A 14,386-nucleotide genomic window follows, 5' to 3' on the forward strand; every position below is an offset into this window, starting at 1 on the left:
TGATGGGTCTTGCTCTGAAGGTCCAGTGGTGGTTACGGAGCTCTTGTCCTCTGGGAATCCAGTAGGCAAGGTGGTCCTGGTGTTGCAAGGGTGAGATTATATCCAGGTAGGAATGCTTGGTTCCTCCCCCTGGGCGGAGCATCCCACAATGGGATGATGTAATTTTATCAGTCCTGCAGTGGCACTCAATGGCCCATTAACAGAAGATTGCCCCTGGAGGGCGTTATCAGGGCTGAGCCATGGAAGAGATAAAGAACACTGCCCCACCTGCCTATCACAGTTTATGAAGATGGTGACTGAAAACATACTTTGGGTTACATCTTACATTGCACCCTGAAACAGTGAGGCAATCCCTGCTCGGGGTGGGGGGTGAACACCACCCCCTTTCCCAAACTGGCTCAGGTGTAAAACCTCCACCCTGGGAAGGCCACGCACACAGGGGACAATGTCACACTTGCCCCACCTCAGGGGAGGTCTCTGTCCCTGTCACTCCCTTGCTCTCCCCCCTTTTCTCTTTCTTCCATCTCTCCCTCTACCTCACATTTACTGTTCAATAAAATCCACTTGGGATTTGGTCTCATTAGCACCTTAATTGTGGCAGAGGCACCTCTCTAACAATTTTATTAACCAGATTGAGACATTATTTTGGTGCAGTGAGTTCAGGGCACTGATGTCTGACCCCAAGTGCCTTTGACAACAGCATGGTTTCCTCCTCTCAGGCGGTTATGGTTCTTTCTGGAGGAACTCTTGGAAACTTCAATGCAGGTTCTTCAGTGTGACTTTTGGGAGAACTTATGAGGAAAATGGCTGTTGTGGGTGGCCAGTGTAAAGAAAATATTTTGTTGTCCTTCCTAGAAAAGTTTGTTAAAATCACTGGAGGAAAGGGAGCAAATGATACCAGCAAGACTGACAAGGATCATTCAGCACAAGGTGAGGAACACAAGGCTGCACGAAGTCGTACAAGAAGCCCAGCTCAAATAGCTAAATTCCCCAATAAGTCCCAAATTCACAGGCTTGGGGGCTTTGCCATATGAGTTAGTTAGATATGATAGTTAGAGAAAGTAGCATGTACTTTTAGTATCCTCTTTTATATAGTATATTAATGCATTATAGCATAATTATAATAAAGAAATCATTCAGCCTTCTGAACTGGAGTTAGACATCTTCATTCTTCCTATTGGGTTCACCTGCATCTAGAACAGCCAAATGTGAGAATCATTTTTCTCTTCATCCCTGTCACCTTTGTGACAGGTAGACTGAGCTTTCCCTTCCCTTTATTCATCTGTATTGGGCCAAACTTCCACTTTTCTTTTATTGGAACCTGCCAGTAGCTGAGCTGGAGCTGTGCAGGAACCAATGAAATTTGGAATTGCCACAGAATTGCTTCTATTGTCGGTTTGTTCATGTTTGGGATTTGTTTGCATTTCCATCACAAGTGACTTGTGGGAATATCAAATATTCATCAAAGTATTTTATGCAGAGTTAAGTTTGATTTCTGCTGAGATTATTTTGTCTGTTGCCGAAGGGATGCTCCAGGGCAGTCTGTGCCTCTCGCCCTGGAGGATGCTTGGGAGGGGCTTGGGGGGGTTGTCCCTGTCCCTTTTACCCCAGGCCATTCCCCAGGGTCTGTCCCTGTCATCCAAAGCCATTCCCCAGGGGGTGTCCCTCTCTCACCTCAGACCATTCCCCATGGGGTGTCCCTGTCCCTGTCACCCCAGGCCATTCTCCAGGGGGTCTCCATTGTTCTCACCCCAGGGAATGTCTGGGGGGTCTCCCTCCCTCTCACCCTGTGCCAGGAGTTGTTTGGGGCAGTCTCTGTCCCTCTCAGCCCTGGGAGTGCTCGGGGGTCTTTGTCCCCTTGCCCTGGGGGATGCTCGGGGGGTCTCCATCCCTCTGGCCTCAGGGAATGCTTGTGCAGGGCTGGGGACCAGGGGCTCTGTGTCCCTCTCACCGCTGAGGGTGCTCAGGGCGGGGGGGATCTCCAACCTTCTCATCCCTGGGGAGGTGGGGGGTTCTCTGCCCCTCTCAGCCCTGGTGTGACCCCGCCCAAATGTCATCAGGGTCAGAGGGACAGAGACATCCCCAAACGCCCAGAAAGGCTGAACCTGGGATTTGATTTGGGATGAGGATTTAGGAAGAGGGTGGAATTGGGGCTGGGGTTGGAGTTGGGACTGAGAATAGGATCAGAGCTGGGATTGGGGTTAAAGCTAGTCATGGGATTGGCTTTAGGGCTGGGGTTGGGATTGGGTCTGAGGCTAGATAATTCTGCCTCTGGGATGAGATTAAATACAGAACTGTGAGTGTGTCTAAATGTGGAGTGAGATTGAGAGCAGGATCAGGGTCAGGTTTGGGACTGAGCACACGCAGAGCAGGACAGGGGGGATGCCACTGCAGGATGTTCCTGGAATCGTCCCAGCCCTCCTCAGGCACCTCCAAATATGAGGGGCAGCTGGGTTCTCCAAGATCCAGGTGCTCCCACACTGCCCCTCAATACCAGGCGAGCATTCCCTGAGAGCAGCCCTGAACGTGACCTTTGGGGCTCGGGGATCAGCCTTCACATCCCTGTGGGAGCAGCTGCAGACATGCCGAGAGATTTTTCCCCCGCCTCTTTCCTGAGGAAGGGTGAAGCTCAGCTGTCCTTTCCTTTTGGTGCCTTCTACTCTCCTCAGCTGGGGATGTCAAACTCCCCACGAGCATGAAAGTCCCTATTCCCTGTTTCTTTGTGACAGCTGCGTGGAACATCCATTCAGAATGAAGAACATTCTGACAGCCCTGCTGAATGACAGCGGGAGGAGGTTTGTGAGAAAGGGAGGAAATTGTATTTTGATTGGAAATACAAGTTACAAAATTATTTCTTTCCATCCCATTCCTTTTCAGTCAGTTGCAGTTCTGTTTTCAGAGTGCCACCTTCTCAGTGTTTGTGTCCTCTTTTCTCTCCTGCCTTTCTTTGCCTGCTCTGTGTCTCTCTCAGTGTCTCCCTTGATCCAGGGCAGCTCCCACCAAAGGCCCTGCCCGGATTTCATTCCTAATCCATGAGCTACAAGAACTATGGGTGAAGTTATGAAAGCTGGCAGTGAAATGTCACTGTAGGAACTTGCTCCACTTGGCTTTTGGCTCCTTGTTAAGAGCTTTGCCTTCAAGGGCAGGAACATCTTTTCCTGGCTGGAAATTGGAATTCCAGCCTCAGGGAGTGTGTGCTGTGGATCCCAGAGGGGCATTCCCGAGGCTCCCAGGGTGCTGCTCCTGCAGTGGCTCCCAAAGAGCCGTGTCACATCAGGGAGAATCTCAAAATCTTGGTTATCTCAGGGGTCTTTTATAGTCCTCTGTGGAAGGGGGGGACGGGGACAAGACAATGAATGTGCATTGAAGCCACCAAAGGGGAACAGGTCATGTTATCAGCAGTGAGCGAGAGCCATTGTCTTCTTGGTCCATCGACCACACCTGGGCAAACATCTCACATTGATCAGGCCAGCCCTCCTCCCTGTGGTAGGGGTCTGAGTCTCAGTCTTTGGGAGGGGCTTCAATCTCCATCCATCACAGTGGTCATGAGGCAGATGAGGGGTCTTCCGTGGGAGATCACCAGAGTTACCCCAGAAAGTTCATTTGGCCAAGAGGTGGGAAAATTCGTGGGTTGAGCAGGTATTGTGAAGCAGGTGTAAGCAGGTAGAACAAGCCGCTCCTTGCCAGGCCCTGCTCAAAGCAGTGGTCCGTGGTGATACAGCAAATACACCTGCAAAAATAATTATCCGTCTCTCCAAGCCAGAACTCCGCTCGGCATCTCCAGGATCTCAGTCTCTGCCATTGCGGCAAACGTGAGGCAAAAATGAGGGGAACTTGGGACCATCTCTTACACAGGGGCGTGCATGTCCTTTGAAGGGGAATGATCCCCACATGTGTCCAGCACTGCAATAAACACACAGTCTCTACAGCTCCGTACGGGATTTGTGGGATCGATTTTTCATCCACGTTTCAGCAGCAGAGCTAGCAGTATTTTATCTAGGCTGGCAAGCTACTAATGATTCAAAGCAGCACATTTCACCTAAATACACATGGATTTCTACCCTGTTAAATTTACCCTGTAAAATACCCTGTTTCAACTACTGAGCACCCCCTGGGCTGAGAGGGACAGAGACTCCCTTGAGCACTCCCCTGGCACAGGGGTGAGAGGTAGGGAGACCCTCCCAGGCATTCCCTGGAGTGAGAACGATAGAGAGATGGAGACCCCCTGGGGAATGGCCTGGGGTGAGAGGGACAGGGACACCCCTTGGGGAATGGCCTGGGGTGACAGGGACAGGGACAACCCCCCAAGCCCCTCCCAAGCATCTGCCAGGACAAGAGGCACAGAGACACCTCAAGCATCCCCTGGGCACTGGACAAAACAAACTCGGCAGAAATCAAACTTCACCCTACATAAAATGCCTTGAGGAATATTTGCTCTTCCCACATGTCACTTGTGATGGAAAGGCAAACAAATCCCAAACATGAATAAACTGACAATAGTAGCAATAATGTGGCAATTCCAAATTTCATCGTTTCCTGCACAGCTTCAGCTCTGCTGCTGGCAGGTTCTGATAAAAGTGAAAATTTGGCCCAATACAGATTATTAAAAGGAAGGGAAAGCTCTGTGTAGCTGTCACAATGGTGACAGGGATGAAGAAAAAAATTATTCTCACATTTGGCAAAGCCCACAAGCCTGTGAATTTGGGAGTTATTTGGGAATTTAACTACTTGAGCTGGGCTTCTTCTAGTAAAACATAAACTTGAAGCGATTTAAAGATTTTAGAGGAGCTAAGATTTTAGTTAGAGATAAGCCTTACTAGAGTTAATTAAAACAAATGAGTAGGCCTTGATGAAGTTAAGAGTTAGTAGTTAACTAATAATTGATTGCTTGTCAACACGATGTTTAGTTAGCTGGGTTTATAATGAAGAATATAGAAACTGACAAATAGCTTTTAGGAACATAAGACAGTTGTGGGCCTCCTCTGTTGTGAAACCAATTGACGACAGGGAATGGGAGTTCTACCAAGGTTCATTTGTCCTATTTGCATTGAAAAGGTAGAAAGGTCAGAATGAGGAAGACTTCATTTACTTCCTCATTTTGGGACCCCTCCCCATGAAAGGGACCACCGACCCATTTCAAGGAACAAACTACACATGCTTAATAGCTTTTGAAATGATTAGCATACAAAGTGAGGAATGGGATGCACTAAAATTATGAATATGTATTTGCATTTTGGGTATTCAATACTTGTATGGATAAAAGGACTCTGTAATCATTTGAAAGGCGCAGTGTGTATTTGGGAGCTATCCCGCACGCTGCCTGGCATCGTAATAAACATACACTTTCTTACTTTAAACTGTTAGATAGTTTCTGTCCGTCACAGTTGGATATCAGTACTACATCAATATCCATATTTCTTTAATAAATCACTAGGACTTTTGGCAGCCTTGTGTTCCTCACCTTGTGGTGAATGATCCTTGTCAGTCTTGCTGGTATCATTTGCTCCCTTTCCTCCAGTGATTTTAACAAACTTTTCTAGGAAGGACAACAAAATATTTTCTTTACACTGGCCACCCACAACAGCCATTTTCCTCATAAGTTCTCCCAAAAGTCACACAGAAGAAGCTGCCTCCAGGTGTCCAAGAGTTCCTCCAGAAAGAGCCAGGACCTCCTGAGAGGGGGGAACCATGCTCTTGTCAAAGGCACTCGGGGTCAGACAACAGTGCCCTGAACTCACTGCACAAAAATAATGTCTCAATCTGGTTAATAAAATTGTTAGAGAGATGCCTCTGCCCCAATTAAGGTGCTAACGAGACCAAATCCCAAGTGGATTTTATTGAACAGTAAATACGAGGTAGAGAGAGAGATGGAAAGAAAGAGAAAAGGGGGGAGAGCAAGGGAGTGACAGGGACAGAGACCTCCCCTGAGGTGGGGCAAGTGTGACATTGTCCCCTGTGTGCGTGGCCTTCCCAGGGTGGAGGTTTTACACCTGAGCCAGTTTGGGAAAGGGGGGTGGTGTTCACCCCCCACCCCGAGCAGGGATTGCCTCACTGTTTCAGGGTGCAATGTAAGATGTAACCCAAAGTATGTTTTCAGTCACCATCTTCATAAACTGTGATAAACAGGTGGGGCAGTGTTCTTTATCTCTTCCATGGCTCAACCCTGATAACGCCCTCCAGGGGCTATCTTCTGTTAATGGGCCATTGAGTGCCACTGCAGGACTGATAAAATTACATCATCCCATTGTGGGATGCTCCGCCCAGGGGGAGGAACCAAGCATTCCTACCTGGATATAATCTCACCCTTGCAACACCAGGACCACCTTGCCTACTGGATTCCCAGAGGACAAGAGCTCCATAACCACCACTGGACCTTCAGAGCAAGACCCATCAGGTGATCCCTTCTACAGGATCACTGCTTTGACAGAATCACGTTCATCACTCCAACAGGTCTGCAGACACCATTTAATCCGACGGCTACCACCACCCTGACCAACGGGGTGTCAGGTTAAATCCTGACTCTGTCAGATTAAGCCAGTGTTTCTGTATCATTGCCTTGATATTGATTTTTTTTTTTTATTAAATTGTAATTCTGGCTTAGACTCTCCTCCTGGTTTGCCTTCAAACCAGCACAAAACTCATTGTGCTCATCCCTTGTTTTCCTCCCAAAACAGAATTTTCCTTCTCCAAACCATTGCAAAATGGAGGAGAAGGCTACGAGGAAGGGGAAGGAGCCCCTGGAAACGCAGGCAGGTGAGGAGGAAGTCACTGCCCCTTTCGCCCTCTCTCCTTCTCCGTCTCCCAGCACAGCACAGCCCCCGACTACAGGACAACCTCTCTGCCAACGCCATCCTGCCGGGGACGCACTGCGGGGATCTCCTTCCCCTTCCCTATGGCACGGAGGCAAATCCCATCCTCTCCTTGTCCTTCCTCCCCCAGACAAGGAGCTGAGGATGGAGACCAGGAAGGACAAATCCCCACGGCAGAACCTCCTGGCAGAGGCCGTTTTGAGCAGCTCCATGGCGCAGGAATCCAACGGGGAGGAAAAGCCCTGGAGATCCCACAGGAGGAGGGGCTGCAAACCCAGCTCAGGGTGCTCTGAGGAGGAAAGACCTACCCTGTGCCAGGAAGGTGGACAGAGCTTCAGCCAGATCTTGGAGCTGGTGGTCCATGATAAGCTTCAGGGTGGGGAGAAGCCCTACAAGTGCTTGCAGTGTGGGAAGAGCTTCAGGAAGAGCAACAGCCTGATCTGCCACCAGATGATCCACACCGGGGAATGGCCCTATGAGTGTGGGGAATGTGGGAAGGGCTTCAGCTACAGATCCAACCTCATCAGCCATCAACGCATCCACACTGGGGAGAGGCCCTACGAGTGTGGGCAATGTGGGAAGAGTTTCAGCCTAAGGTCCCACTTGATCCGCCACCAGAGGATCCACACCGGGGAAAGGCCATACAAATGTGGGGAATGTGGGAAGGGCTTCAGCTGCAGCTCTGCCCTTGTCATCCACCAACACATCCACACTGGGGAGAGGCCCTACGAGTGTGGGGAATGTGGGAAGAGCTTTAGCTTAAGGTCCCACTTGATCCGCCACCAGAGGATCCACACTGGGGAAAGGCCCTACGAGTGTGGGGAATGTGGGAAGAGCTTCAGCCGAAGGTCCCACTTGATCAGCCACCAGGGGATCCACACTGGAGAAAGGCCATACAAATGTGGGGAATGTGGGAAGGGCTTCAGCCAGAAGTCCCAACTGATCATCCACCAAATGATCCACACTGGGGAGAAGCCCTACGAATGTCCCAACTGTCAGAAGAGCTTTCAGACCAGATCCATTCTTCTCAAGCACCAGCGGATTCACACTGGGGAGAGGCCCTTCCGCTGCCCCCACTGCAGGAAGGGCTTCAAGCAAAACTCCCATCTCATCAGGCACCAGCACATCCACACCAGGGAGAGGCCCTACATGTGTCCCCAGTGTGGGAAGAACTTCTCCAGGAGCTCTCACTTTACCAGACACCAACGGAGGCACCAGTAAGGGAAGCCCTGCAAATGCCCTAGCTCCAGGAAGAGCTTCATGCACTGCTCCAGCTTCATCCCCCATGGGAGAACCCATGTTGGGAAGAGCTCTGGTGATCCATGTTCCCTGTGATCCATGCTGGGAAGAGATCTTTCCCTTTTCCTGCCCCTGCCAATGACATGGTGTGGGATCAAAGAACATGAGGGTCTGGCCATGGCCCTGTCATTACATTCACTCCCACCACAGGTCATTGCCAGGGGCAGGACAGGAAAGGGACTCTCTCTCTCTTTGTGTCCCTGAGGAGAAGGGTGTCCTTTCCAGGCTAAAGGAAATACATGGCCAGGAAGAGCCAGTCAGTTGTGATGTAGTTTTTCCTGTAAATAGTTTTTCTTATCCCTTCTATTATCAGTATTATTTCTGGTCCTGTTTGTTCCTTGTCTCGTTGCTGTTCCCAGTAAATTGTTCTCCTCCCAGCCTGGGATCTTTGCCTTTTGTGCTTTCCATTGGAGGCAGGAAGGCAGCAGCTGAGTCAGGGCAGGCTGAGGTTGGATCTCAGGAAAAGGTTTTTGCCCAGAGGCTGCTGGGGCACTGCCCAGGCTCCCCAGGGAAGGGTCACAGCTCCAGGGCTCTCTGAGCTCCAGCAGTGTTTGGACACCGCTGCCAGGCCCAGGCTGGCATTGTTGGGGTGTCCTGTGCAGGGCCAGCAGTTGGACTCGAGGATCCTGATGAGTCCCTCCCAGCTCAGCCAGTTCTGTGGTTCTGGGATCCCATGGCCCTGGGGATGGGACTGCCAATGGTTGCCATGGCAACGGGCTCTGGCTCCAGGCACGAGCTGGTGTCCATGGCAACCACCCCAGGCATGGGGTCTCCATGGAGCTGCCCAGGGACGGACCATAGCAACAGGGGCTGGTGATGGTTGCCATGGAAACTGACCAGAGCAACAGGGGCTGGTGATGGTTGCCATGGAAACTGACCATAGCAACAGGGGTTCCTGGTGATGGTTGCCATGGAAACTGACCACAGCAACAGGGCTTCCTGGTGATGTTTGCCTGCTAAGGATCAGATTTGTCACAGGCACTCAGAAGGGTTCCATGGGGACTTTCCAAGAGCCTCCAGGCTGCTCAAGAGCTGGAATGTCACAGGCAGAGACAGGGGCTCCATGGAGACCTCCCAGGGGTTTCTGGGGATGGTAAAGAGACGTGTGGTCAGAGGCAGTCACAGCCATCCCATGGTGACATCCCAGGGGACCTTGGGCTGCAAAGGCACCGATCTGTCACAGGCACTCACCGGGGCTCCACAGTGACATCCCAGGAGTCCCCAGGCTGCCAAAGAGCCAGGATGTTACGGGCACTCACAGGGGTTCCTGTCATGGGCAGAGTGGGAGCTTCAGGCAAAAGCTTTATTTCCTTACTGGAGAAACTCCTGCTGAGTCATGAGATGGAGAAATGTCCTCCAACAGCCAACATAGATCCTCAAACCCCTGCAGGACCCCTAGACTTCTAGAATTCCTTCTAAAAGAAGAGACTGGCAGCTAGTGGATCCCATCCCAACCCTGCAGATTGGACAGGTGGAATTGAACCTTAATGCAATTTGTCCCAAAAGATTAACGATGGAATACCAGATAATTCTGTATAAATACAGCTATGATTGATTCTGATCATTATTAGATAAAACGGTCTATTTACAACACAGAATAAAATTTAAAAAATAGTTATTTACTCCTCAATATAGGAGCTATACCAATTATAGACTATTCTGCTCTAGGAAGCAATTTTGACGTCACCAGGGCCTTGCTGGAGTGGTTTGAGCCCACCGCAGGCAGAGCCTCCTGCTCCAGCAGGAACTGCCTTTCCTGTGCCAGGAGCAGGGCAGGTCCCACTGCAGGAAAAGCCCCAGGCCAGCCCCAGCACAGGGAAGGCCTCGGGCACGAGGACAGAGTGCCGTGCTGGGAGCTGTGCCAGGGAGAGCCTGAGGCACCAAAGGCGCCTTGGCAGCAGCAGCTGCTTGCAGGGCATGGCCAGAAGCCTCCCTTGGCAACCCGGCCTGGTGGCCAGCACTGCAGTGTCACTGTTGAGTAAGAAATGTCACAGGCTCATCAGAAGGCTGATTGGCATAATGTGCCATATGTTTGGAACTGCTCCTTTTTATTTGCTGTTCCGATCCAGGTAGATAAAATCCCAGTGGCACATATCAGAGGTTTGCTAGGGAACACAGTGTGGATCAACTCTGCCTCGAGTACAGACAAACCCATTGGTGGGATTGTCTTTGCTCAGGGACCAGGTTGTACATGGTGAATAATGCAGAAATATGGAAGAACTCGATGTGTACCTCAGGGAGATCTGATTGTCGGGTGAGGCTCATATGCAAATATCACTGTTTGTTGGATGTTACTGCCACTGTCTTTACATTAAACCACACCGACATGAGACAGAAGGAAATGTGTGTCAAAGGTTTGAGCAAGTGAGATGGAAGGAAATGTGTCTGAGTAAGTGAAAGATGGAAGTTTTTACCTGATGAAGTTTTTACATGATGTTTGGTTGTTATGTTGACGATTTGGAGATATGGGGTGGAATGTCCTAGGGTGACGTTATGGTGCTTGTATCCCCAGTCGTGTGTTCTGTTTATGCTTGATGTTATGTTCTGTGCTTTCAGGACTGGCTCCGAAAAGTGAAGGTTTGTTTTGTCTTGTTATCAGCTGGCTCACCTCTCCCCAAAGTCTGTGTCTAGGAGTGGCTAGGGCTTGCTGGCTTTCTTGCTTGCTTGCTGGCTTGCTTGCTTTCACTTTGCTCTTGCTCCTGCTTTTTGCTTTTGCCCTTGCTTTTGCTTATTAGTTAGTTTAGCTAGGCAATCCAATTTTTTCCCTGGACTGTTTTTTTTCTTTCCCTTTCCTGAATACCATTTGAACCTGCTCATGATTGGGACCTGGGAAACACCAAGAAACACCGAGAGCCAGCATTTTGTGACCTGCAGCAGCCATCCCCAGTGCCGGAGACCGAGAACTGGGCAACCACTCCCAGCAGAGACTTTCTGAATTTGTCACCTCTTCAGTGTGGTGAAAGAGTTTTTGTCATCTGGTGTTGTTCATTTTTTTTGCTGGGGAGTGCTTTGCCTGCTCAATAAACAGGTTGTTTCCACTACTCTCTGAGGAAATTCTTCCCGAGCCAGGTGAGCAAGGGGCTGTGGGGGTTTGCTTTCTGGGGGCTCCTTCTGGAGGTTTTCTCCCAAATTTGCCCGAAACCAGGACACATTACTACATAAGCAGGCTGTTCTTTGGTGAGATCCAGCAGGGCCCTGTCCAGCCTGTGCTCAGCAAACTGACTGGCCATGAGCCACTGGTGGATGTACCTCACCATGGCAGGCACCTGGAGAAGGCAGGGGGAGACTTGGAAAGCTGCCAGAGGGAGGAATGTCCCCAGCTTCCCCAGAGAAGTGTTTTCCTTGCCACCACACTGCCATGGCCTCAAAGGCTTCCAGTGACCAGCAGGCATGGCTTAGGAGGCCAAGCAATTCCTGGGAGGATCAAACCATGGCCACAGGCTGCTTACTTGCTTTGGATTGGAAAACCCCTCCTCTACGAGCATATCCAGCAGGGCAGCACAGGTCTTGGTTTTGAAGATGTGCGAATATGCTCTGAGCCCTGTGCCCATGGTGCTGGTCTCTTCCTCCCGAATCCTTTTGATGAATTTGAAAACCAGCTGTAGGAGAAAGGCAGGAAGTCAGGGATGCTCCAAGCGTGGTGCTCGGCTGAGCGGTGACAGCAGGCCCAGCCCAGCTGGGGATGGCGGCAGGTACCTGCGCTGTTCTGTGGAAGAGGCCATGGGTGTGTTCCTGCTCTTGTGTGCGCTGCACGGCTGCACCTGGCAAAGAGCGAGCGCAGCCTGAGCTGAGGGGCTGCGGGAGAGGCCGGAGAACACAGCCCAGCCCTGCGCTCCCCACGCAGGGACAGCCCTGGGATGCCCCAGGGGATGGAGCATGGCCACTGTGGGGTGTCTGCCCAGCCCCTCTTTAGTCCTGTCCATGGGCAAGTGCCCAGGGGATGGGCTGGGATGGGCTGGGATTGGATGGGATGCCATGGGATGCCATGGGATGGGATGTGGCCAAGCTGGCTGCAGCCACTAGCCCAGCAGCCCAGCTCTGCCACTCACTCTCCTGCTGAGGCTTGAATTGCTCCACCTCTTCAGTCTCCTGTGCTGGGCCAGCTCCAGGGTCTTCTTCCTCTCCTCCACCCAGGCCAGCTTGGGCACTCTCGTGGGTCTCTGCTCCATTTCAGTGATCAGATTTGTGACAACTTGCAGGAGAGATGCCTCGGAAAAGCTCTGAGTCAGCAAGGCCTGCAGTCGTGCCTGGAAGGCACCTTCAAGAGAGAAGCCTCAGGAAGGCTACAGGACAGCAAGTCCTGCACTCTGGTCTCGAGGGCTCCTGCCACAAGGACAGGAGACTCCTGTCGAGGATTGTGGTCTGGCCTCGAGGGCACCGGTGGCAGGGATGGGAGATGCCTCCAGGGCACCAAGTCCCAAGGTCTGCCCTCGAGGACACCTGCAGGAGAGAAGCCTCGGGAAGGCCACGGGTCACCAAGTCCTGTGGTCAGGCCTCGAGGTCAGCTGCAGGAATAACACCTCAGAAAAGCTCCGGGTCAGACACGAACGAGTGCGCTGTGCGGGGGCTGCTCACGGCACCGCTCTGTCCCGTCCGGTCCCGTCGCGTGCTCCGAGCACTGTGGCGTGGTCTTGTCACCGCCAGCTCCTATGTCACCCCGTGACACAAAGGGCCCTTGGACACCCTGTCCCGTTCCATGCCACGGTGACCGTGCTGCACCGTGTCACAAAGGGCCCCTGCACACACTGCTCCCTGCCCTGGGGCCGCCCCCAGCCCACCCAAAGTGGCTCAGGTTGGAAGGAATCCCTCACCCCAAGTGTATAAGACAGCCCGACAGGATCTTTAGGAACGGCTCAAACCATCAGCAAACGCTGCCCTGCTCTGCAGGCTCAGGGCAGCAGAAGGAGCCCCCAGGGCTGCCGACGCAGCCGCGCTGGGAAGGGCACGGGGCCTTCACAGAAGCTGGCACGGCCTCCTTGGGACACGTCCCGGCTGGTGGCCATCCTAAACCCGCGGGTGTGACACAGACAAGGAACGTGTGGGCCAGGGCACGAATGCTGCTCTGACCCCTGGGGCCCGGGGAGCGCTGACATCAGCAGGTGTGGCACAGTCCCTGCCCAAGCAGACCTGCCACCCCCCGAGCCCTGGCAGCACCGGTGCCCGTCTCCTGCCCCAGAGACCTGTGCCCGTGGGGGGCTCCTGTGCCAGAGGGAGCCAAAGCCCACGTGCATTGGGGGCTGCGCTCCTGCCTGCAGGGGCTGTTTGCAGGAGCACCTGGAGCAACGCTGGCAACACTTGTTCTCTGTCAGAAGCTCTTACTCCATGCTAAAATTATTTTCTCATTGAAGTTATTGCCTTCAGCACAAAAACACCTTAGCGGCGAAGGCACAGAAGAGTCTCGCAAGTAAGAATCCTCAATTCAGGAAAGCTTTACTTCCCATTGCTCAACTCAAGTAGTTCCAAGAAGTTGCAAACTTCCCAAATGAACAGGGATGGCCTGAGGAGGTGAAGAGTTGGAATTTTGCTTCCCATCTCAAAGCAGCAACTCATTTGCCTTAACCTCATCCACTGAGGGTCACTTTAAAGAACAGAGCACTACACAAAAAAAGGGCAAAACCAAGGGCCATTCTTTGGTTTTCTGTGAATGGATGCTCATATCCTAATTCTCTTAAGGAATAAAAGCTCTCAAGAAATCAAAGTCCACTCAGTGGTAGAAAAGTAGCTCAAAGAATTGAGTAGATGGCAAAAGGGCTAATCCTCCCCCTGGTACAGAGATCTGAGTGGCCAGTAAAGTACAGCTCTCCCCTCTTGTTCCCTGCAGGAGAATCAGCACCATGAAGAGGAAAAGTCACAGATATTCTTTCTGCCCTCCCTAACCAAAGCTGTGCCAAAGCACAGATGATGCCTTCAAACTGACTCAAATTCCAGCCTAGACCTCTCACCTTCCAGACAACTCCTTCTCCAACACCCCATCAGCACCAAGCCCCGCAAACTCCTGCACAGAAGCCCTCAACACCCCACCAGGAGCCCCAGCTGTCCCCGTCCCTCCGCAGAGCTTTCCCACCCTCCAGCAGACGCCCTGGTTCCCTGCAGGTGCCGTGGGATGGCACTCAGGAGGATCTGCTCCAAGGCCTTCCCCTGGAGCACGCTCAGGCTGCCAGGCCTATGGATCCTGGATCATCCTTCCCACCGAGCCTTCCTGTGCACGGCTGCTCCATTTGCACCTTTGCGCTCAGCTCGGACTTCTCCACTTCACCAGGACTGCTGGGAAAGGATGG

General features: G+C 51.9%; 2 protein-coding genes and 1 long non-coding RNA gene across 3 annotated transcripts in view; 1 reads left to right on the plus strand and 2 right to left on the minus strand.

The window, feature by feature from the left end:
• LOC137466879 (uncharacterized) overlaps window positions 1-14,386 on the minus strand; it is a 285,911-nt gene that overhangs the window by 171,671 nt on the left and 99,854 nt on the right. The gene's annotated exons all lie outside the window — the stretch shown is intronic.
• Window positions 6,849-8,030, plus strand: LOC137466874 (zinc finger protein ZFP2-like). The gene has a single exon (XM_068178501.1). The coding sequence runs from the start codon at window positions 6,954-6,956 to the stop codon at window positions 8,028-8,030; it is 1,077 nt and encodes a 358-aa protein (XP_068034602.1). The 5' UTR covers window positions 6,849-6,953.
• On the minus strand, window positions 11,303-11,868 carry LOC137466881 (uncharacterized). The gene is made up of 3 exons (XR_010995321.1): window positions 11,805-11,868; window positions 11,558-11,707; window positions 11,303-11,374 (listed from the first exon to the last, which is right to left on the minus strand). It is a non-coding gene; the product is annotated as an uncharacterized lncRNA (long non-coding RNA).

This window comes from Anomalospiza imberbis, unplaced genomic scaffold (assembly GCF_031753505.1).
Source record: "Anomalospiza imberbis isolate Cuckoo-Finch-1a 21T00152 unplaced genomic scaffold, ASM3175350v1 scaffold_46, whole genome shotgun sequence".
Classification (NCBI taxonomy): domain Eukaryota; kingdom Metazoa; phylum Chordata; class Aves; order Passeriformes; family Viduidae; genus Anomalospiza; species Anomalospiza imberbis.